Source organism: Ornithorhynchus anatinus, chromosome 11, assembly GCF_004115215.2.
Source record: "Ornithorhynchus anatinus isolate Pmale09 chromosome 11, mOrnAna1.pri.v4, whole genome shotgun sequence".
NCBI lineage: Eukaryota > Metazoa > Chordata > Mammalia > Monotremata > Ornithorhynchidae > Ornithorhynchus > Ornithorhynchus anatinus.
Window position 1 is genome coordinate 54012249 of NC_041738.1, and position 23332 is coordinate 54035580.

At 53.7% G+C, this 23332-nt stretch overlaps 1 protein-coding gene across 1 annotated transcript; it reads right to left on the bottom strand.

Moving 5' to 3' along the window:
• Nucleotides 1-250: 250 nt before the first annotated feature.
• ARCN1 (archain 1) lies at nucleotides 251-22905 on the bottom strand. The gene is made up of 10 exons (XM_029075438.2): nucleotides 22821-22905; nucleotides 12768-13031; nucleotides 11682-11861; nucleotides 11363-11568; nucleotides 10535-10699; nucleotides 7518-7683; nucleotides 5571-5718; nucleotides 4989-5097; nucleotides 3246-3450; nucleotides 251-1995 (listed from the first exon to the last, which is right to left on the bottom strand). The coding sequence occupies exons 1-10, from the start codon at nucleotides 22821-22823 to the stop codon at nucleotides 1906-1908; spliced, it is 1536 nt and encodes a 511-aa protein (XP_028931271.1). The 5' UTR covers nucleotides 22824-22905; the 3' UTR covers nucleotides 251-1905.
• Nucleotides 22906-23332: the final 427 nt, after the last annotated feature.

Consider the following 23332-nt stretch of genomic DNA (forward strand, 5'->3'; position numbering starts at 1 on the left):
TTGGAGCCGCTCCCACGGGACCGGAGGCTGCTTTTTCCCCGCCGACTCACGGACCGACAAAGCCTTCCACTCAGCCTCCGGGACCCCCAGCCCGAGTGAGACTCAGAGCAGCCAATCCACTCCACCTTCTGCCCAGAGTTCAAATCAAAGTCCCACAGCCGTGGCTCTTTGCTCACCTTCATCAGGTTCCCCCAGGCCGTGGGGAAAGATGAGAGTACCAGGCAGTCGACGTGGCAAACTCTCCGGTGGCTCAATTTTACAATACTCTTTTATTTGATTAAAGAATTCGTATTCTGTGTGTACACTGGAATGTCATATTCCCTATGTAATTAATTTACAGGGTTACAAAACTTCTCTCATTTTAAATATTACCCCAGAAGTAATTTCAGGAAAAAAAAAAGGGCTCCTGTTGATGTTTGGAACTAAACCTGACTCCATTAAAAAATCGTATGGACAAGCATTTCTCGAACAAAACTGGATTAATAGGTTTTCTTGCCTATATAACTACATGACGAGGGGTCTGTCCCCACTCTCCTCCCATACAGGCCCTCCTGGGGGAACCAGGCCTGAGGGAATGATGCCACAAGGTCTCTGTGAAAAAAGGAAAAAGCCAGTCACTTTCTTGGCAGCCGCTCCCATTGCCCTTGGTGTACAGAAAGGGCTGTTTCCTTGTTGACAGCAGCCACGGGAATCACTTTTCCCTTCAGCTGCCACCTGGGATGATGCCAGCTGAGAAGAGGATGCCCACTGCCAGCCCTGGAAAAGTTCAAAGGTCACAGAGTAGACATTGGGCCAGCTGGGGTCTCCTCTCAGGTGTGGTGGTGTGATGGGCAATCAGGGCTGGGGACTGGGGGAGAGTGTGGGGGACTGGAGAGATGAGGCAGCTCAGGTCTTAACCCAGACCAGACAGGGTCCCTGGTACCTGTCCCTTTGGGGCCAACTCTAAAACTCTTCCCTGGCCTGGTTGGGCCCTGGATCTCAGAGGTGACTAGGCGGCCTCCTTCTTGGTACATGGGTCAAGGGCCCACCTACCCGGGGCCACCTTCCCTGCCCGGCAGGAAGCCGCTGGGAAGGGTGCGGGATATCCAGGGCCGACAGGAAGGAGTAATTAGGAACCTGGATTGATCGGATTTTAGTTGAGGGCAGGTGCAGGAGGGTAGGTGGACATGATTATGCTGGTGGACTGGCCCCAACCGTCACACAATCGTTATCCTGTTGCACCTGGAGCTGGTCCCCAAGTGCCCGTCATTCTGGGCCAAGGAGCCACTCTAGGGGACAGACTGAGGGACAAGGGGGGGTGGGCAAGGATGGGGTGGGGAAAGGGGGAGGAGATGGGGATCCCAGACACCCTCCCCTCTTAAAAAAAAGAGCCCTAGCTCCCACACCCCATTCATATTCCTTTAAAATCAAGGCCAGATCCCCGGTGTGATCTGCTTCTCGGGGTGGGTCCGGGAGTGCCAAACTAAATGCCTATGCCGGAGGGGCTCCTGTCGCCCGTCCAAGTTGGCGAAGCTGAAGACCGGAGAGGCAAGGGGAAACCCAACCGAAACCGAAGCCACCTTCAGCGGAGCAAACTGTTTTAAAATCAGGAGGGAACAAGGAGGTGCGATGGTGGCTGGGGTGAAGTCGGGGCGGGGGCGGGAGGGAAACCGGGGGCCTCTCTGCCACTGAGAGGATCTGCCAAAGAAGGGAGCTGCCCTTCCCTTCACCGTTTGTCAATTCTTTGCCAAAGAATGAGGCGTCGGGACCCTGGACCACAGGGGTGAAGGGTGGGGTCCTTGAGCATACAGCATCGTCAGAAAAAAAAGGTCTTGGGTGGCCTGGAGATTTGGGAGAAATCTTCGGTCCTGATGGGCTTCTCTTTCATTCATTGCAAAATCTCCACCTGGGTCCCCTCTTCCAGCCTTACAGGATTTCGTACTTCTCCACGAGGAAAGTGGTCTCTGTGGAAAACCTCACCGGGCTGTTCCCCTCCACCTGGGTCACTTTGGTAACCTGAGGAGACAAGGACGAGGACGGGTGAGGGCAAGGGCATCACTCCAATTCGTTTCAGGGGTCGGGGGACGGCCCATGAGGTCAGGGTCCTGCCCTCACGGGATCCACTTCTCTCCCACCGCCTGGCATCTCAGGATGGTGTCTCCGAGCCGTGGAGGAATCCAGAAGGATAAGTAAGCCCTGCTGCTGCGGTCCCCGTCCTCATTCCACACCCATCTCCTCCACTTCCCTTGCTGCCCAGCCTCCCTCACGTCCGGGTGAAAAGGCAGAGGTCGATGAATGTTCCACCCAACCTCCAGCCGGCTGGGTGGGAATGGGGGAGGCAGCGCGATGATCTGGTTGGGAGGAGCTCGCATGGCAGGGGGAGCCCATCCCAGCTGGTGGGCAGCCTTCCAGCCAGCCTCCTTATTCCCCCTCTGCTTTCTCCTGTCTGGTTGTCCAGAATGCGTCACTCTGGACCATTGACCTTTCTTGCCCGAAGTGTCCTGGGATACTTCCAGCTGTTTGGGGCCTGAGACCCAGCAGAGCTGTTCCCGGGTCTGGGACCATCCCCAGGTTTTGTAGCCCCTACGACCCAGGCCGGGTAGTGAGTCGAGTGGGAACTACTCCTGGTTGGCAAGCAGGCTGGCAGCACGCTTGCCAGAGATGGAGTTGGTCAGTGATAACAAGGAGTCCCGCCAAGGGGACTACTCCTAGGGAATGACCAGCACAGGAAACTGGAACTTCCCAACCACTTCTCTCATGAGATGGATTCCAGTTTGGGAGGGGGGAGCGGAGAGCGGAAGGCTGCCAAGACAGACGGCTAATGGAAGGGAAGTAAGAGCGAGACACCACTGCGTGACCTAGTCCCTGTGGCCCAGCTGCCCAGGCAGGAAGTCGGGAAGTTTAGGCTCTGTCCTAGAAGTACAGCCCGTCTCTTTGACCTCCTGCCCTAGCTGGTTCCCAGGGTCTTGCAAGGAAGGACCGACCGAGGCATCAGAGTCAGCCTGTTGACCACTGAAAAACACAGAGCTCCGGCCCCTGGCATCAAGCTCACCCTCAACCTCGGGGGTGGTGGCAAAAATGGGGTCTGATGGTCCCCCCATCCTGCAGGGGAAGACAAGTCCAGAGAGGGGGAAGGATCTGGTCAAGGTCAACCAGAGTGCTGGAAGCTGCGGGGTGGGAAGCCGGCCTCGCCTCCTTCCGACCTGAACCCCGGTCCGGGCCCATCCCCAGGCTCCCAACTGCCCCTCGGACCACGAGTCGGATACCTGTATGTTGCAATAGTTCTTTTTGGAGACGAAGGTGACTTGCACCGGGAAGAAATCGTTGGGCTGACCGGCGATGCTGAACTCCAGGCTGCCGCTCTTGTTTTTGGCATCTATCACCGGCAGGCACCACTCCAGAGTATTTCGCCGGCTGTCGTGGCGGTACTCGCCGTCGATCTCGCCGATCACAGGGGCGCCCACGCCCGATCTGCGCCAGCCAACAGATCCCTGGTATCAACTCACCCGCCTCCCGCCCTGGCCGAGCTGGCCCCTTTGAGTTTCGCGCAGGTGAACGTGGCCGGAGAGCCAGGAATGTCCACTCTGGGACGAGGGCTCCTCTTGGCTACTGGTCACCAAGATCGCCGCGCCCCACTACCCTGGGGACTGGGGAGGGGACCATGAGAAGCTATTTAGTTGCCCTTAATTTTCAAGCAAATCGACAACAGCTAGCTGGGCCTCCTCTGCCTATCCCCGTTCCTGGGTGCATCTGCTCCTCTGGCCTCTAAATTGACCCTCTGCCTCCCTCTGAGGGACCCAGTGCTTATTAGGGGCAGCAAATGTGGGGGAGATGGGGCAAACTCAACCATCACCCTCAAGGGCAACATACGACACTCTCGACAAGCCACCTCCCTCGCCGACAGCCCCAAACCCAAGGACCCCCTGAGGACCGACCGGGACCCCAGCCGCTCTAGGAGAGGAGTAAAGGGGAGGGCGTGAGGGTCTCTGGCGGAGACAATTGCAAAACTGATTTAAGACACAGAAAACCACTAGAACCACAATTGCAGGGCAGACCGGGAGACTGAAAAAAAAAAAACCCAGGGCATCCTAAAAATAGTCCAGTAAAGTAAATCTTGACAAACAAAAACCCACACCCATCACTCCGGCCCCAGTCCGCACTGGCTCAAGGCAGCCACCTATTGTTCCCTAGGAGGCAGTAAACAGGCCGAGCAGAACACGGATGATGGGGACACGTCAGAGGGAGGCTGGGGCTGAGGCTCAGGGGGCAGAGCAGGGTGGGAAACGGAGGCCCCGAGTACACGGCCGTGGGCAGTGGGAAGCTCCATTCGGGCAGCGGAGAGCTGAACTTCTCAAAGGTGGAGGGGTGAAGTCAGAAGGACTCACGCCGAGCGGCTGGGAAGGTTTCCAGTGGTGACAGCTGTCAGGGAGACACCTCCCTCCACCCCCTGATCCGCCACCGCAGGGTCCCTCGGTATCCACGCCATCTGGCGGAGACTAGTGTTTGCTGGGGCTGGGAAACAACGTATGGTCCCGGACAGGCGGCCCCTGCCCCTCCGCGCCCCGCAGAGCGTGGTTGGAGGGTCTTGGAGATATCTCCTTGGCAAGGAACCCCTGGAGACATGGCCCCATCTAAGCCCACCGAAACCCTGGCTGGTGAGAGAGGCTGGCGGGTGACGGGTCCTCCCCCTGCAGCACTGCTCATCCCTGGTGCTTGGAAGACCAAAGGCAAAAAGGAGGAAGAGGACCCAGGTTGTTGGGGGGTGGGATGGTGGAGAGGGGTCAACGGGGGCTCCCCCTTCCCAACAGCAGCAGAGTCCAACCCCGTCGGCTGGAAGAATGCCATGGCAATGGCGAGCCTCTTGACTCGCCCCCTCGAGGCCGGCTCTCCGGGGGGTGGGCCCAGAGCCGTGTCTCTGAAGTCAACCCCGGATCCTACTACGGAGGACTACTTTGGGCAGGGAGGCAGGGATGAGGACTGGGGGAGGGAAGGGGCGGGGTGGCACGTACGGGAGTGGGATGGTGATGACCACGTCGTTCAGCTCCAGGCTCTCCTCCTGCAGCTCATACTCTATGTTGACGTCACAACCGTTTCCACTCTCCGACGGCCAGCAGTTAACTGGGGGCACACAAGCAGGGCACACTGGCGCGTCAGGACTGGGGGATCTTGGGATGGCAATCATAACTGACTGGATCAGTCAGCCCTCACAGGCCCTGTCCAACGTCAGCCACTTTCCGGCGGATGATACTGCTAGAAATGCTTCATTTTAAATTTGGGGTAGAATGCTGGAGGTGTGGCGAGGGGGGAGACAGATGGAGGGAAGGAGGGAGAAATGGAAGGAGAAAGGGGAAAAGGTCACGGGGACACGGGTGGACAACATTTGGGCTTCCCTTTTGATCCCTTTCCAGTTTCACAGGGCAGCCGTGGCTACTCCATCCTGCCTAAAAGCTCATTCTAAGGCCCGCCCATTTTCTAGATCACACTGTCGGGTTTAAGGAGGTGGATCAGGGGGCCTGGAGCTTGGACTCTGGGGTCCTACTCCAGCTCTCCTCCCACCCGAGTTGGGGTCTCTAGCTGGCAGCCGCACTCACTGGTCAGGGGAATGAAAGACTCCTCCGTGGTCTGTAGCCGCCACTTCAGCACCCCGACGTCACTATTCACCGGGAACGACTTCTCGGGGTTCTTCAGGCCAATTAGAGAATCAGCGGTGAAAAGTTTCTTGTCGACATTCGGGTGGGTCTGAAACAGCAGGGAATGGGGGGAGAGAGAGAGAGGGAGACCCTAAGATCCAGACCACCGCAGCAGGGCAAGGAGGAGGGGTGGCAGGAGGAACATCCCCTTTGGGCCCTGGACTTCCACGGGCCACGTCCCACAAAGGAGTGAGAGAAAATCCCGGACTTGAATCCCCTCCCAACTGGGACAGAAGCTTCCCGGCTCCGCAACTTCTTCTGTTGCTGCCCCTCCTCTTCCGGCCCCTCCCAGAAACAGGACTGGCCGACCTCCAGACGGGCGACGTAGCGTGGGTGGAAAAAAAATGTACAAAGAAGGGAAAGACCGATGGCCACAGGGCCGCAGACCTTTCCAAGGTGGATTTTTCTGAGCGCCGTCTCGCGGCAGGCCCAAACCACCAAATGGGAGGAGGGTCTGGCTTAGCCTGGCAATTTGGGTCAGGGGGGCATGGCCCGACGATTGGAGGAGGAAGGGAGGGACAGGGCAACACCGGCACCGCAGAGGCACCGGCAAGGTTCGTGGGCCCCGATGAGAGAAACTCCCTGCCATGCTACAGGAGAGCTCAGATAGATGCTCTGGTGGGCAGCTGGGGCTGCTGAGTGGGCATCTTGACTGGCGGTAGGGGAGGGACAGATGGCTGGGGACAATTTACATTCCCCTGGGCTGAGAAGCCACAGCTGGGGACAATACCCTCTTTCTTGTAGAGGTGGTGCTCACACAATAAGCAGGATCGGGCTTTAATCACAGTAAAATCACAGTGCAACAGGCCCTAGGCTCTGTGGGACAACGACCAGGGGTAACTGGAATGACCAACAGCTGGCTGGACATGCCTCTCTCCACCCTATTAATGCCCTAAATATGGGGTCCTAATGGGAAAGGGCGATTGATTCATTCAATGGTATTTACTGAGTGCTTACTGTAATAATGATGATTATGGTACCTGTTAAGCGCTTAGTATGTGCCAAGCACTGTTCTAAGCGCTGGGGTTGATACGAGTTAATCACGTTGGACGCAGACCCTGTCCTACACAGGGCTCACACTCTTAATCATTTTACAGATGAAGCAACTGAAGTCCAGAGAAGTTAAGTGACTTGCCCAAGGTCACAAAGCAGACAAGTGGTGGAACCAGGATTAGAACGCACGTCTTTCTGACTCCCGGGTCCGGGCTCTACCCATTAAGCCACACTGTTTCTCTGTGTGCAGAACACTGTACTAAGCGCTTGGGAGAGTACACTATAATAATAATAATGATGGCATTTGTTAAGCGCTTACTATGTGCAAAGCACTGTTCTAAGTGCTGGGGAGGATACAAGGTGATCAGGTTGTCCCACATGGGGCTCACAGTCTTAATGCCCATTTTACAGATGAAGTAGCTGAGACCCAGAGAGGTTAAGTGACTTGCCCAAAGTCACACAGCAGACAAGCAGCAGAGCCAGGATTTGAACCCATGATCTCTGACTCCCCAGCCTGTGTTCTTGCCACTGAGCCACGCTGCTTCTCTGTTCTTTGTTTATTCTATAATAATAAACACACACAAGTGATCCTGAGATCTGTGTGCCCCGCTAGATGGTAAGCTTCTGGAGGGCAGGGATGGGATCGACCAACTCTACTGTACTCTCCCAAGCCACAGTGCAGTGCTCTGCTCAGGGCAAAAGTGCTCAGTCAATACCACCAACTGACTGATCCCGCTTTTCTGCCTGCAGCGGTTTTGCCGGTTCGGTGGATTGCCGTGGAGGGGGATTTGGGAAATGCAATCTTCTGTGATGCCCTGAACCGGAGACCTCTCTCCAGCCGGCCCACCCTCTCACCTGGAGTTGCACTCCCTTCTTGTCTTCGTTCTCGACGTGCAGGCGGATGCGGCCGAACTTCTCGTCGGAGATCCTCAGCATGATCATGCCGTGCAGCTCCATGGTCTGCAGCCCCCCGTCCCGTCCACAGGTCAGCGTGATCTTCTCCTCGATCTTCATGTGCACGCTGCAGAGGAGAGCACCGTCACTCCCGAGCGCTCCCCTCCCCGACCGTCCGTCAGGCCAGTCAGTCAATCGTATTTACTGAGCACTTACTGTGTGCAGAGAACTGTCCTGGGCGCTCGGGAGAGGACAGTAGAACACATACATTCCTTCCCCAAAACGAGCTTGCGGTCTTGGTCACCACTAGCGATGGTCCCTGATCTTGGGGGGCTTAAGCTTCTGGGAGTCAAGGTCAATAGGCCACCACCCATGTCCAAAACTGCCCGTCTGTTCTCGAGAATATCTCAGGGAAGCGCTTAAAATGGTGTTAAGCACTTACTGCGTGCCAAGCCCTGTTCTAAAATACAAGCTAAGCAGGTTAGACACAGTCCCTGCCCCACACGGGGCTCGCGGTCTTAATCCCCATCTTGCAGTTGAGGTAACAGTTGAAGTACTTAGCCCAAAGTCAGGCAGCAGACAAGGGGCAGAGCTGGGATTAGAACCCAGGTCCTTCTGAATCCAAATCACACTGCTTCTCACACATAGTAAGCGCTTACCAAATACTACAATTATTATTATTTTTAACTCCAGTAAGAGGTGTCATAGAATGCCGGGGGGGGAAAGAAGGCCGATGTGGAATGGTGATACTTCCGGGAAAAATTCTACCTTAACTTCCCTTAACCAACTGCACCCACGCCTTTATGCCTTTATGCTGGACTTCCGTCCTTGCCCCAACCCCCGCTATCCAACTTCCATGAACAAGGTTGGCGTCCTGCAGGTCACCGGTGGCGTGTTAACTTGCCACCGGACCTGTAAACACGAGCCGGCAGCAGGAGGAGGGAGTGGATTGGGCTGACAGGTTGGACCGTGGGTGGAGTTCATCGGGGAAGGCTACCTGGAGGAGGGGGCCCTGAATTGCAATTTGAAGGAGGAGAGGGCAGAGTGTACTGCAGCGGAAGAGGCAGGACTGAGTCAGGGGATAAAAGATGAGGCGTTCAAGTTTGAGGGCAGCTGACTGATGCCGATGGGAAGGAGATCTGAGTGGTGCCGAGCAGGTGGTCTTGGCTAAGGAGAGGATGCCTGATTCGGTCCCAAGCTCTCCAGACCCGAAGGCTGGGTCAGTTTTCCCCTCCTCTCCGTTCCCCCAGATGCTCAATGACACCTGGTCGTTGCCCCAACCAAGGAGCGCCCCGCTGTACCTCGACAACCGTGGGCCTGGAAAGCCTCACCCAGAATGGGCTTCTAAGGCAAGAGGGAAACTTCTTGAAAAGCAATGTGGCCTAGTGGAAGGGGACTGGGCCTGGGAGTCAGAGGAACTGGGTTCTAATTCTGGTTCTGCCACTTATCTGATGGGTGATCTTGGCCAAGTCATTTAAATTCTCTGTGCCTCAGTTCCCTCATCTGCAAAATGGGGGCTCAGTCAATACCTGTTCTCCCTCCTATTTATTTAGGCTGTGAGCCCCATGTGCCCATCACTGGGGAGGGATTGTCTCTGTTGCCAAACTGTCCATTCCAAGTGCTTAGTACAGTGCTCAGCACATAGCAAGCGCTCAATAAATACTATTGAATGAATGAATGAATGTGGGATCTGATTATCTTGCATCTACCTCAGGGTTTAGTTACAGTGTTTGGCACATAGTAAGTGATTAGCAAATACCAGAGTTATTATTATTAATCTCCTTCAGCTGGTCACCAGATGGGCGAGTCCAGTGCCCCACCTGGCTCTGTCCTTGCTCTCCTTCCTCCAGAGCAGAACCTCAAGGATTGGACCCCGGCTTGCCTCCCGCGCACCAAAAGAATGTCCCCGAGTCTCCTCTTTCACTTGACCTCAAATGGTGAGAGGCTCTGGGCTGGAACACGAGAAATCTGAGCCGTGAACGTGTGGACTCTATCTGTATGTCATAGTTTGTCCAGCCAGCTTTGGGAGCAGACCGATCAAAGTATTTTCCCTTCAGTGCAAAACTTCACAAGTAAACCGAATGCCTGGAATCTGAGCTCTGGGTAATTTTGAACTCTGGATGGAGTAGAGGTTTTCCGCCAGTCAGCCGAGAACAGCAGGAGGCCGTAAGCCCCTCCACCCCAGGGCCGCCAGATCCACCGGGCCCCTCGGTCAGCCCTCGACCCATCGAGAGTCGGCCCCCACCAGACAGGCAACCCGCCTGCCAGGAAAATTAAGGTTCTGAAGTCACTTTGGCTCTCCCAGATGTGAAAGGGCTGATGGGATGGAGGTGTCGGGGGGGGGGGGGGAATGACTCCATGTGCTACTCTGGAATTCAGGGGGAGACATTTTAAGATTTCTTCCCCCAGCCAACAAGATGGAGTCAGCCCTGAGACTTTCACGGCGCAGGAACTAATGAGAGAGCGCTGGCTGGATGGAATGATTCCACTCATGCTCTCCCGGCCCTGCAGCCAACTGTGCTCCTGGGGGGCATGAGGGTACGGTGTGAGTAAAGCTTAGCGAGTGAGCACTTAGTATGGTGCTCTGCACACAGTAAGGACTCAGTAAATACCACTGATTGCTGAGACCACTGCCAAATGATTCTGCTAAGGCCAGTGGCGGCCAAGCTGATTGCGGCCTAGAGCCGACGCGCCAGGAAGCAGGCGCAGTCTCGGCCGTAGCACATCAGTCGGCTGTTTCTCGGGATTCCTACAGGGCCTGTCCATCTCCCCAGAAGGCCCTGGGTGGTCCTTCGGTTAGAAACTTTGGCACCGCCCCAGCAGGTGGAACTGGGACGAGAGCCCTGATTCCCCAAGCCAGGCTTTTTCTACTGGGCCAATAGTAGTCACCCAATTTAGTATTAATGATGCTGAATGACAGCTGCCATGAGTCAACGCTTACCACTTATGTGTTTCAGATTTACATACCCAATACCCACCTCTCCGTGTTAATAGGAGGAGCTAAAACTCTGGCTGCTTCGGACACCCGCTTGCCTACTGCTGACGACATGACGGTTTCGCCTTCAGATTTCAGCTTGTCCACAAAGTTGTCCACTTCTTTCCCTTTGGCGCCGAGCTTCAGGGCCTTACTGGGGCCTGAAGGCCTGAGGGGAAGAAAATGAGGGATCGGGAGAGACAGAGTGAGAGAGAGTGAGATAGAGAGAGAGAGAGAGAAAAGCAGCAGCAACATCTGGGTGGAACTTGGTTGCAGCTCTGCCATCCCAGCAGCACCCACTCGGGGGATCTCAGCACGCTTCCTCCACTCAAACCCTCCAGGGGTGCCTGACACTTGGGCAAGGGCTCCAGGATGGGAGACCAACCCCCCAACAAAAGGAAAAGACACAGGTGGGGAGCATTCCACGAATCCAGCCGGCCCCTACGTGGACCCTGAGATTTCTCTGGTGGGCCACAGGAGCAGCAGCCACCTTTGGGGGGAGATCGGGGCAGGCCCATCCCTCTAATCGATAGAGGAACCACCTCTTTCGGAGAAGATGCCTCCTGTGCCCGAGCTCTACTGTCCAGAAGTGACTACCCCACGGTGGCTTTATAAAGGCGCCACCACCTCATCGTCCCGACTGCCTCCAGCTCGTTCTCCACCAGGCCTGACTGGCTCTCCGGACTCTCCTCTGGCCCCTCTGCCCGGCTGGGGCATGGCTTTTATTCTGTCCCTCACCTACCTTGTCACTGCTTTGAGCTAGAAGCCAGGCCCCCTCGGCAGCCTCTGCTTCGGTCTCTCTCGGCCTGCTGGGCTCTCAGAGGGCTCTTACCTGGATGGTGCAGGAGCCACCTTGGGCTTTTCCGTCTCGATGATGGTCTCCGTGATGAGGGCTGCTGTGCTCCCGCCGGAGACGGCCGAGCTTCCGAATCCCCCAAAGCCTGGGGCTTTCTTGCCCTGTCTCTCGGCATCTCTCCGGGCCTGCTGCAACTCCTTGGCCTTGCGCCGCATCTCGGCCTTGGCCTCTCGTTCTTGAGTCTGCGGGAGACAGAAACCGATGCCAGATCGTCCCCGGAAACGCCCAGGGGCAACACCGACGGGGCTGGCCCCAGTCCCCCCGCCTGACAGGATGGCCCTCCCGCCTAACTCACCTCTCGGACTGCCCGGAACACCTTCTCCTCGTGACTGTCCATCTCGGTGAATGTGCGGATCTGCGCCAGGTTGACGTTTTCCCGGTAGCCCAGGGCCACGATCTCGTCAAAGGCAAAGATCAGGTCGAAGCAGTGTTCGGAGATCTCATTCTCCTCCAGGGCCCGGCAGTACTCCGGGATCTGGGTCCGAACAGCAGGGGCACACAGTAAGGGGCAGGGACCGGTCCCGGTCGGCTCCCTCTGCTTTCCATCAGGATTGCTCTGGCTCACTACTGGTCCAACCGCCTGGCAAGTTATCACTTGCTCTTGGAAGACTGCAGGCCCAGGGCCGACGTTAAGAAATAGTCGGGGTGATACGAGTGGTCGAGGCCCTCACAGGGCTGAGCGGGTTCTGATGACTGCTAATACAATTGCCAGGTAAGATCATTTAAGGGACAGCCAGAGAAATTTTCCTGGAACCCCTGGCTGTATGGATTGTGCAGGCAGCGAGAGCCGAGACCAAGATTAAAAAAAAAAAACCACAAAAAAACTCCGAAACCCCAAGCTCTGGCACTTAATCGGCTGACGTTATTACAGCTGGGTTTTTGCTCCACAGATGACTTCACAGACAAAATCCCGTCCAGCCCAGGAAGAAATTACAGCCTTGGAGCACCACCCTACAAATCGCAGTCAGATGTCAAGGATGAGAAGCAGTGTGGCTTGGTGGGTAGAGCCCGGGCCAGGGAGTCAGGAGAACCTGGTGCCTAATCCCAGATCGACCACTTGTCTGCTGTGTGACTCTGGGTAAGTCACACTTCACTTCTCTGTACTTCAGTTACCTCATCTGTAACATGGTGATTAACACTGTGAGCTCCATGAGGGAGAGGGACTGTGTCCAACCTTATTAGCTTTTACCTACCCCAGCGCTTAGTACAGTGCCAGGCACGCAATAAGTGCTTAAAAAATACCATACCGCTTAAAAAATAAATAAATCACGAAGCGGATCTGGTATATCGGCTGGTTTACCCGGCCCCACTCTCTTCCACCACCCCCTCAGAGAGCAGGAGACCCCTTAATTCACCCCCTTGGGGGTGGGCGGGGGCTTACCACTCTGGAGAAGAGCCGGAGGGTCTCCAGGTCTTCCAGGATGTTACTGTTCTTGGTGGTGATCAGGACCATGTACAGTTTCTCCATGGGCTGGTATACGTATCGCACGCTCTCCGTCTCCACGAACGTGTGCTGCTTTCCAGTGTTCATCAGCTTCGGAAAAGCAGCCAGCAGCCCCTCGATCCGGGTCCGGGTCATCTCCACAAACTGCCGCGAGACGATGGCCTTGCCGGCCTTTGTGCAGACCGCAGCCGCCAGGAGCACCTGCCGGGGACACGGGCACGGTGGGACGGGGTCTAATTCCACAGCCAAGACTCCCTCCTGGCGGCCCATCCCCCAACCCTGCCCTAAGGGTCACAGAGTCAGGGGGAGAAAATGGGGGACTGCTATCAGAACCACTGCCTGGGTGAGCCGCCAGACAGGTGCTGGAAAACGCAACAAGGCAGCCCCCGGGAGCCCCAGAGCCCAGCTGGATGGCAAGCTTGGGTCCAGGCTACAGAGCGGGCAACCCAGAGGCAACACAAGCCACAGGGAGGAGAGAGTGTGGCTGACCGACTGATCAATGTGTTTTTCAAACCTAACGACCACTCCGAAGAAAAACAGACAGAGTTTTCTGGCAATCCGCTTCAACTCTCCTGGTGGAGGGGATGGAAAAAGACATTTCTGGAGACTCAGCTATCACCCCTCCGAGTCTGAGCTGGGCCGCCCTCCCCTTCTCCTGGCCAGGATTTTTGGAATCAGAAGGGAAGAGGGTCTGCCAGGGCCCAAATTTCTCTTTCTCTTCTATGAAAAATTGAATTCAGCTTCCAAGGACCTGAAATCCAGGCAGGACAAAGCCTCTCAGACCGTGAGCCTCTTGAGGGATGGGGACGGGATCTAATTCCACATGGGAACTCTCTCCCAGTCTTTAGTTCACTGCTCTGTACGCAGTAAGTGCTTAATCAATACTCTAACTCCTACTAGTACATCAAAGCTGGGCCATCCTCTGCCCGATTCTCAGAGGTACTAACCCACCACTTTCTGTTCCCTCTTGACCAAACCCGTCTCCCTGGAGTTAGTAAAGCCCACCCCAACTAGCCACCCAGGCTCCCTGCCAAACGTGATCTGAAGACCCGACGTCTTTGAAAAGAAGGTTTCTAGGGCCTGGCTTCACTAAAGGTAGCACCCTCCTGGAGAGAAGACCTCAAATGCCATTTGCTGGTGTCCAAGAAATGAGAGCTGTGGGGCTGCCACCCTGCCGTTCCCAAGCAGAAGGAATACAGAGGTGTTTCAGTGGTCACAACGGAGTCACCGGAATATCCACCTCTCCTCAACTCCACCTCGGCATCAGAAGTCAAACGATGCTCCCTCGGTCCACCCCAAGTCTGATGCTGATTACTGGAGAAGGTGGAATCACTCTCTTTTTTCTCTCTAAAAATAGGCAGCGGGCTGTTGTGGAGAGAAGGCTCATCCTTCTAATCAAAGCAGGAGGAGGCTGACAATTTATACACAAGAGGGACCAGCCTCATCTGCTCCCATCCCAAATAATTGGCCTCTGAAGAACCGGGATTTGGGTTTTCACCCACTGATTCGCTTTCACAGCCCTGAGGACAGCCTCTCTAGGGCAAAGCCCCTCCAGGGAAACGTTCACTTGCTACTTCACAGCTCCGTCTAGTACATAGAGGCTCTGTAGGTCAGACACCTGAAGGTTTGAGGAAGCAGGCCAGGGGAATGAAACTCAGGTCCTCGCTCCTCTGTCCGCAGAATTCATTCAGTTGTATTTATTCAGTACTTACTGCGTGCAGTGCACTATACTAAGCACTTGGGAAAGTACAACACAATAATAAACAGTGTCTATCCTTCCTCACAACAAGCTCATAGTCTGGCGGGGGGGGGGGGGGGGGGGGGGGGGGAGGGGGAGACAGAAGTTAATACAAATAAACAGACAATACAAATAAATAAAATTACAGATTCTGGTCCTACTGTATGGCCCCGGCCCTTCCCTCGATACAGAGAGTGGTGTCGAATGTCAGCTTGGTAAAAAAGCAACTGACCCTGTAAATTGGACTGGTAGTCCCCGAGACCTGCTCCTACTTCACACCTGACTTACCACCACATGGGCTTGGACAGAGATGGTGAACTAATCACCATCTTGTAGCCTCCAGGCTACCCTGTTGGGGGCAAGGGTGTGGGGGGTATGTGTGTGTGTGTGTGTCATCATGCATCTCGACTGCATGCTCATTACGGGCAGAGGATGTGTCTGCCAACTCTCCTGTATTGTACTCTCCCAAGTCCTTAGCACAGTGCTCTGCACACAGTAAGCGCTCAAGAAATACTACTGATCGGTGGAATAGGGACCAGCAACCTTTTCAAATGTCTCTGGTGGCAAGCCTTAGCTTGCCGAGAGAAAACGGCATGGGCTCGTTGTCCCCAGCCTGAACTGGGGACCCTTCCGACTGCACTATTCGCTCGGGAGCTCCACCCCTCGGCCTCTGACCGCAGGGGTGGGTCTCCCCGAGCCCGGCCACTGAGACGTAGCCACCACCATGACTGAGGCGGAGGCGGGGCAGACACGGTGAAAGGTTGGGGATATGATGGGTCCCCCCACTCAAAGGGAATTTCCTCCTCTGGGCCGCTAAGGAAGTGAGTCTCGGCGCTGCTGGCAGGGCAAGAAAGAGCATATCCGCAGTTGGTCTCTGCGGTAGACGAGGATTTCTTCGCACGGGGGCATTGTTTGCTGGGTCGGGGGCATTGTTTGCAAGTACCGTCTAAGGGAGCGAAGCCCAACCAAGAGGAAGTGGGATTTGGACTGGCTGCTGGCACAAGTGCCAACGAGGAATGGGGGATGGTGCCGTACGTGGGAAGCTTAGCAGGTAGGGCGGTTCTTCCCACACCGGCCATTGGCTTGGGCTTGAAGAATTCTGGGAGCAGAGACTAATGCTGTGTCATTGCTCCAGCTTAATGAACCCCAGCCATAGAGTCAGAAAACATCTTAACCCAAGAGACGTGGAAGAATAAGTGTACGCGTATATAAGCCCCTTTCCACAGTCATCCTGATCCAGACGGGTGGTTTGACACAGGACAATCTGCTCCCACGTCTACCCACGTATTCCTTCTAGGATGTAACATCACTCCGAAGCAACTAGAGCACGTCTTTGAAGTCTTCTAGCAAAGAACATGGATGACTAACCAAATAGCCTGCTCTGCCCCGGTCCTCACAATCAACCTGGGTCCTCCTCATCCCGGCTCCACCACTTGCCTGCTGTGAGACCTTGGGTAAGTCACTTAACTCCGCTCTGCCTCGGTTACTGATCTGTAAAATGGGGATTAAGACTGTGAGTCGCATGTGGGACAGGGACTGTGGACCATCTGATGATTTTGGGTCTACCCCAGCACTTGACACATAGTAAGTGCTTAAATACCATAAAAAAAAAAAATCAACTTAGCAAAATTCACCAGGCCCCAAAGCCAATACAGTTCAATTATCATTGTATGAACTCATCACAACTCCAACCCATTAAGGGTCCATATTTTGAAATCGTTTTCGGATCCACAACACCTCTTGGGTCATGGACAAAACAAACAGTGACCAAAGGACCCAGAATTACTGTGGCCAACCCTCTGCCTTCAGTCTGGATTCTCTACACCTCAGACAACTGGGTCACTCTTTTTCTTATGTTCTTTGGAAAAAGTGAAATTTCTCGGTCCCCTGCTTTTAAAGCTCACCTAGCTCTCTCCCGCTAAAATCCTGATTGACTTCCTCTTTTTCTGTTGTCAGTGACGAGGTAGCAGACTAATCGCTTCCTCAGACAGTCCTTTACATAGGCAAAAGTCTACTCTAACCTTGCCGGCTAGCAAAAATCCCTATTTCCATTGGTGGACAGAGTAACTTCCCCCCAAGTTACGGCTCAGGCCAACTCCAGTTAGGATCGAACGGAACACCTCCCCAATCCAGAACTGACAACACGTCGCCTGAAGGAAGAACCTGAATTCAGCTGTTCCGTGTTCACAACCGCTTATAGAAAATGAACAAAACACTGGAGTGGAGCAATTCCCAGGAAGACTCCTCAAAGACATTTCCCCGATCCAACCCTGGTCCTGATCAGAGGGCTCAACATCTAGCCAGAGACAGTGAATAAATATACACAATTTTCTAGGGAAACCTATTACCCCTTCCTCCCCAATCTTCCCAGGTTGCTTCCGCTGAGTGACCACACTGGAAGTTCAGCTTTCCCAGTATGAACAGGTCATTTTCCCTTCAATCTTCACAAATAAAGTGCCAGGAATTTTAGACATCTTAAGGCTGGTCCCACATCCCGTAGTAAAGCAGCTTTCCAGTCTCACCTGCGCCAAAGTCCCGCTGGGCCGGCTGAGATTACGGAACAAAATCAGTTTGTCTTTCCTGGGATGGGCTCACTCCTGGTTTCACTAGCCACCCTATTTTTCCACTACCTGATTCAAACTTGTTCTGATTATCAGTTGCTCCGTTTCCCTAAACTGAAAGCTCCCGGTGGGCAGGGAACGTGCCTACCACCTATTTCATATTGTACTTTCTCAAGTGCTTACTACAGTGCTCTACACACAGTAAGCACTCAAATATGAGTATTACTGTTTCCTATTTTCCCTGGTGTTCCCCAGTAGTTCTGGCCAGTGGCAATGGTCTGCTGTGGGAAGTTTCCAGGTGTGCCCCAAGTTTCAGGAGCATGAAGGCCCAGTGAATTAAAAGATGGTGGCTCCTGGTCCCAGTCCCCTTCCAACGCAAACAGGCTGGGAAGACCAGCAGAACCTCCCACATGAAGGGGCTGTTTTCTCTCCCACGCTCCAGTGAACCCGAAAGACGGCAGGAGCAAGTTATAATAATGAATTCCTGAACTCACCCAGAATCTCAACCCGATAAGAACAAACAACCGCAATGGGGGGGGGGGGGGTGGTTTAAGACCTCTCCACTTGCTCTGGGCTCCTGGCTGTGGGTAAACAGGCCAAGCCCAGTATGTCTTGAGGAGGGGATTATCTCCCCAGGCAGACACTTCAAGTCCAAAGAAAGGCAAAGTCAAGCGGGACTCTTGCAACACACTTCCTGTTGGGTGTCAGAGCAGGTGGCAAAGCACAGGGAAAGCAAGAAAACATTTTCAGCACATGTTCAAAATGGCAGAGAGGCATCCAGTTGCAATATCTGCTGGACAAGGCGGGAGAGGGAAAGAAGCAAAACATACACCGGACACTCCTATGTCCCCCGAAGGGGCGGGATATGGCTCTGCTGCTCAGCACTGAGAAGCTAAAATAATAATAACAGTGGTATTTGTTAAGCGCTTAATATGTGCCAGGCATTGTACTAAACACATGGGTGGACACAAGCAAATCGGATTGGACACAGTCTCTGTCCCACATGGGGCTAACAGTCTTAATCCCCATTTTACAGATGAGGTAACAGGCACAGAGAAGTGAAGTGACTTTCCCAAGGCCACACAGCAGAGTCACAGAATTTGAAACCATGACCTTCTGACTCCCAGGCCCTTGTTCTATCCCTTAGGTCAAGTTGCTTGCAGAAAGTGACAACACACAGTTATTATTTGCAAACAAAACCTTTCCCCTCATCCCCAAGATCCAAATTTACATTGTTTTTGCACTAAACTAGGCATTTGCACTAAACCCATTCAAGCCACTAAGGAAGAGCGCATCGATCCTGAGGGATTTCCTTTCTGCTGAGCAGAGGCTCTTTGGAGGGGGAAGGTGGGGTCTGAACACTGCTCAGGCACTCTCAGGTAACCCGAAGATGCGAATGAGGAGCTGATTCCTTGACCATGCATTCATTCTCGTTTATTAACTGGCAGAGGACTAGGGAACTGGAAGAGGAGGAGAGACAATGAAAATATCTCATTTCTTGGGCTTCCAGGGAGGCCTCAGGGGTGGAAAACCTACAGCAACTTCAGAGCCCGTTAATTTCCCCATTAAACCTCTGGAGCCCTTTTTACGTTTTGCCTTATCTCCATTAAGTGAAATCTCAGAGTGCGTTTATTTGGTCCGAGTCTACTTCTGGAAGTCTAGTAAAAAACGTTTTCAAGAAATTCAGCTACAGGCTAAATATTAATGTTTATTCCTTTTTACACACAGAGAACACTGCAGATGCGAGGTCCAAGCCAAATCCCCTCACATCACGACTCACTGCATCCTTTGGGGCTCCTGAAGGGAGCCAGAGCACTGGGCTAAATGGACTATGGGTCAGATCAATAATAATCATGGGAGTCAGAGGGCATGGGTTCTAATCCTGGCTCTGCCACATATCTGCTGGGTGACCTTGGGCAGTAACTTCTCTTCTCTGTGCCTCAGTTACCTCATCTGCAAAATGGGGAAGGGGACTGTGCCCAACCTGATTATCTTATATTTACCCCAGCACTCAGGACAGTGTTAGGCACATAGTAAGGGCTTAACAAATACCACAATTATTATTATTATATTTAAGTGCTTACCATATGCCAAGCACTGTGCTAAACGCTGGGATAGCCATAAGGTAATCAGGTTGGACACAGTCCTGGTTCTGCCCGGGGCTCACAGTCTGAGTGGGAGAGGGGAAAGGTACTGAATTCCCATTGTACAGATAAGGTGACTGAGGCACAGAGAAGTCATTGTGTCACAGCAAGGGAAGCAGGATTAAAACTCAAGTCCTCTGACTCCCAGGACTGTGTTTTTTTCGCTAGGCCATGCTGTTCCTGTTCGTAGAAGCAGCATGGTGTTTTGGATAGAGCCTGGGCCTGGGGGTCAGAAGGTGATGGAATCTAATCCCAGATCCACCATTTATCTGCTGTGTGACCTTGGGCAAGTCACTTCCCTTCTCTGTCTCTCAAATACCTCATCAGTAAAATGGGGTTTGAGACTGTGAGCCCCACATGGGACAGGGACTGTGTCCGACCTGATTTGCTTGTATCCACCCTGGCGCTTAGTACAGTGCCTGGCACATAGTAAGTGCTTAACAAAAAAAAAAAAAAAAGAAAATATTATTCTCCCATCTCCAAACAGTGCTGATTTGCTATTTTCCACTTTCAGCAACACAAAACAGTGGGACATCTTGTTTTACAATGTTTTATAATCATCCACATAATTCAGACATTAAAATAAACTACAGATAGGAAGTAAGAAAGTATAAGGAGATATACATATAAGTGCTACAAGATAACACTAGGCCATTAGAAGATGCAAAGGCACTGTGACTTCGGAATATCTGATGACTAAAACTAGGACTAAAATATTTAACTGGAGGGTAGGGGGAGGTTGAAATCCCAACATTCTTTCACCATTTTTCCTTGGAATCTGAAAATCCAAACTCTTGAAGAAGTTTTAGAAAGTCGACAGAGTGCTGTGAGAACCGATGCTGAAGTAATCTGTCAGCTCTTCAAAACTTGCCAGACCTCCCTTCACCTACATGGTTGTCAGTAAAGCGTCACTTTTTTTTTTTTGACAAGCACTAAACTATGTGCTTAGTACAGTGCTGTGCATCCAGTAAGTACTGAATAAATAAGATTGAATGGATTGAATGAAAATGCTGCCCCTTCCCAGGTGTGTAGGGGAAAAATATATCCCTTAAATCTATCGATGAGGTAGCCGACAAACTACACAGAACACTAAGGAGCCGAGTATTTGAAATGACAAAAGACAGACGCTCCAAACGGAGTTTATCATTACCCACCACCATGATCTGAATGGCTACTTTGCCCAGAGAACTGCCCCGATCTCTCCCCAAAGCGGTTATTAAACTGTGGTTAAAAAGTAAAATTAACACTCCTACAGGGAACTATCTGCTTCATGACTGCATCCCCAAATTTACAAGGAAACAAGAAGACGGCAGTTAGGAATCTGGGGTTCAACTTTCGGAGCACTACTCTTGGGTGATTACAAACATGGCATGGATGCCACAAAGGGGTGGCAATGCCACAAAGAAATTTGGGGTGGAGAAAGGGACTCCACTTATTTACTGGGTGGTAGCAAAGCCTCGGTTAAGAAAATCAGAAATGATAAAGATTTAGGCTTTGTGAGGCTCAAGCCAGTGGGAACTACTGTAGAGAACCAACAAGGTGTAGTGGATAGAGCATGGACCTGGGGGTCATGGGTTCTAATCCCCATTCTGCCACTTGCCTGCTGGGCGACCTTGGGGAAATCACATCACTTCTCTGTGCCGCCGTTACCTCGGCTGTAAAACAGGGACTGAGTCTGTGAACCCCACATGGGACACACACTGTGTCCCACCCCATTTGCTTAGAAACCCCCCAGCGCTTCGTTGAGAAGCAGCGTGGCTTAGTGGAAAGAGCCCAGGCTTGGAAGTCAGAGGTCATGGGTTCAAATCCCGGCTCCGCCACTTGTCAGCCGTGTGACTTTGGGCAAGACACAACTTCTCTGTGCCTCCGTTATCTTATCTGTAAAATGGGGATAAAGACTGTGAGCCCCATGTGGGACAACCTAATAACCTTGTATCTACCCCAGGGCTTAGAATAGTGCTTGACACATAGTAAGCGCTTAATAAATAACACAATTGTTATTATTCAGGAAAGGGCAGGTGGGGGGGGTGTCCAGCCCGGACACCTGGGCCCAGGGGGGGGTCTGCAATTTCCAGATGGTCATCCCCGCCCACCTCCGGCTCCCAAACGCCCCGTGCCTCAGTTTCCCCAGAGGGTGCAGGACACTTCTTATGGAAGGGAGTGAGGTTTCCTGGAGCAATCGGTTCTCAACCCCAGGGACACCACTCCTGCCCAGGGTGGGAGGGGGCACCTCGCCACCTGCCCAAGCCGGGGGGAGGAAAGGGGGGCCTGAGGACCTCCATTCATTCATTCATTCAATCGTACTTATTGAGCGCTTGCTTTGTGCACAGCACTGTACTAACCGCTGGGAAAGTACAATCGAGGGTCAAAGAGAGACCAACCCTGCCCACAACAGGCTCAGGGTCTAGGAGTGGGGAGGACACGGGCATTAAAACAAGTAAAGGAGCATCATCCATCCATTCACTCATTCAATCGTATTTACTGAACGCTTACTGTGTGCACAGCACTGTATTAAGCGCTGGGAAAGAACAATTCAGGGGCAAAGAAACCAACCCTGCCCACAATGGGCTCAAAGTCTAGAAGGGGGGAGGAAACAGGCATCAAAACAAGTAAAGGGGCTTCATTCATTCACTCAATCGTATTTATTGAGCGCTTACAGTGTGCAGAGCACTGTACTAAGCGCTGGGAAAGTTCAACTGAGGGGCAAAGAGAGACCCACCCTGCCCACAACGGGCTCACGGCCTAGAAGGGGGGAGGAGACTGGCATTAAAACAAGTAAAGGGGTATCATTCACTCACTCCTATTTATTGAGCACTTACTGTGTGCCGAGCACTGTACTAAGCGCTGGGAAAGTCCAACTGAGGGGCAAAGAAAGACCCACCCTGCCCACAACGGGCTCAGGGGCTAGAAGGGGGGAGGAGACGGGCATTAAAACAAGTAAAGGGGCATCATTCATTCACTCCTATTTATTGAGCGCTGTGTGCAGAGCACTGTACTAAGCGCTGGGAAAGTTCAATTCAGGGGCAAAGAGAGACCCACCCTGCCCACAACGGGCTCAGGGTCTAGGAGGGAGAAGGAGGCGGGCATCAGAAGTAGTAAAAGGGGGGGGGGGGCATCATCCATTCATGCACTCAATCGTATTTATTGAGCGCTTACTGTGTGCAGAGCACTGGACTAAGCGCTGGGAAAGTCCAACTGAGGGGCAAAGGGGGGACCCACCCTGCCCACAACGGGCTCAGGGTCTAGAAGGGGGGAGGAGACGGGCATTAAAACAAGTAAAGGGGCATCATTCACTCACTCCTATTTATTGAGCGCTTACTGTGTGCAGAACACTGGACTAGGCGTTGGGAAAGTCCAGCTGAGGGGCAAAGGGGGGACCCACTCTGCCCACAACGGGCTCAGGGTCTAGGAGGGGGGAGGAGACGGGCAGAAGAAGAAGTAGAGGGGGGCATCGACGGCGGCAATAGGAATAAGGGGAATGATGGGTTTATTTCTATTATTAATGTAGAAGGATGGAAGAGGGGGCGGGGGCGGGCTGAGGCCTTACCATGGTGAGGCGGCTGGTGGCGGTGGGTGGGGGTCACGTCCCCGGTCACCTGCGGGGCCGGCGGGGCGGGGGTGACCTCGGGGGTGACCTGGGGGTCGGCGGGGCGGGGGTGGGCAGGGAGAGGAGGAGGGGCCGCTCCGGGCCGGCGGGCCGCTCGCCCTCAGCTCCCTGACAGGCCCCAAGGCCGCCGCCGCCGCCGCTTCGCCGCTTCGCCGCTCGCCAAGATGGCGGCCGGAGCCACGTCTCCAACCGGAAGTGGCGCGGGTCAAAGGACAGGGGGCGGGGCCTCCTCTCTTCCCCGCCCCCCCCACGCCTTCTCCTCAGCGAGGGCGGCCCTCGCTCCCCTCGGCTCTCGTCCCCTTTTTCTCCTCAGGGCTATCTGTTAAAGCGCTTGCTATTCCTTCCTTCATTCAATCGTATTGATTGAGCGCCTACTGTGTGCAGAGCACTGGACTAAGCGCTTGGAAATTCCAATTCAGGAGCAAAGAGAGACCATCCCTGCCCCACCATGG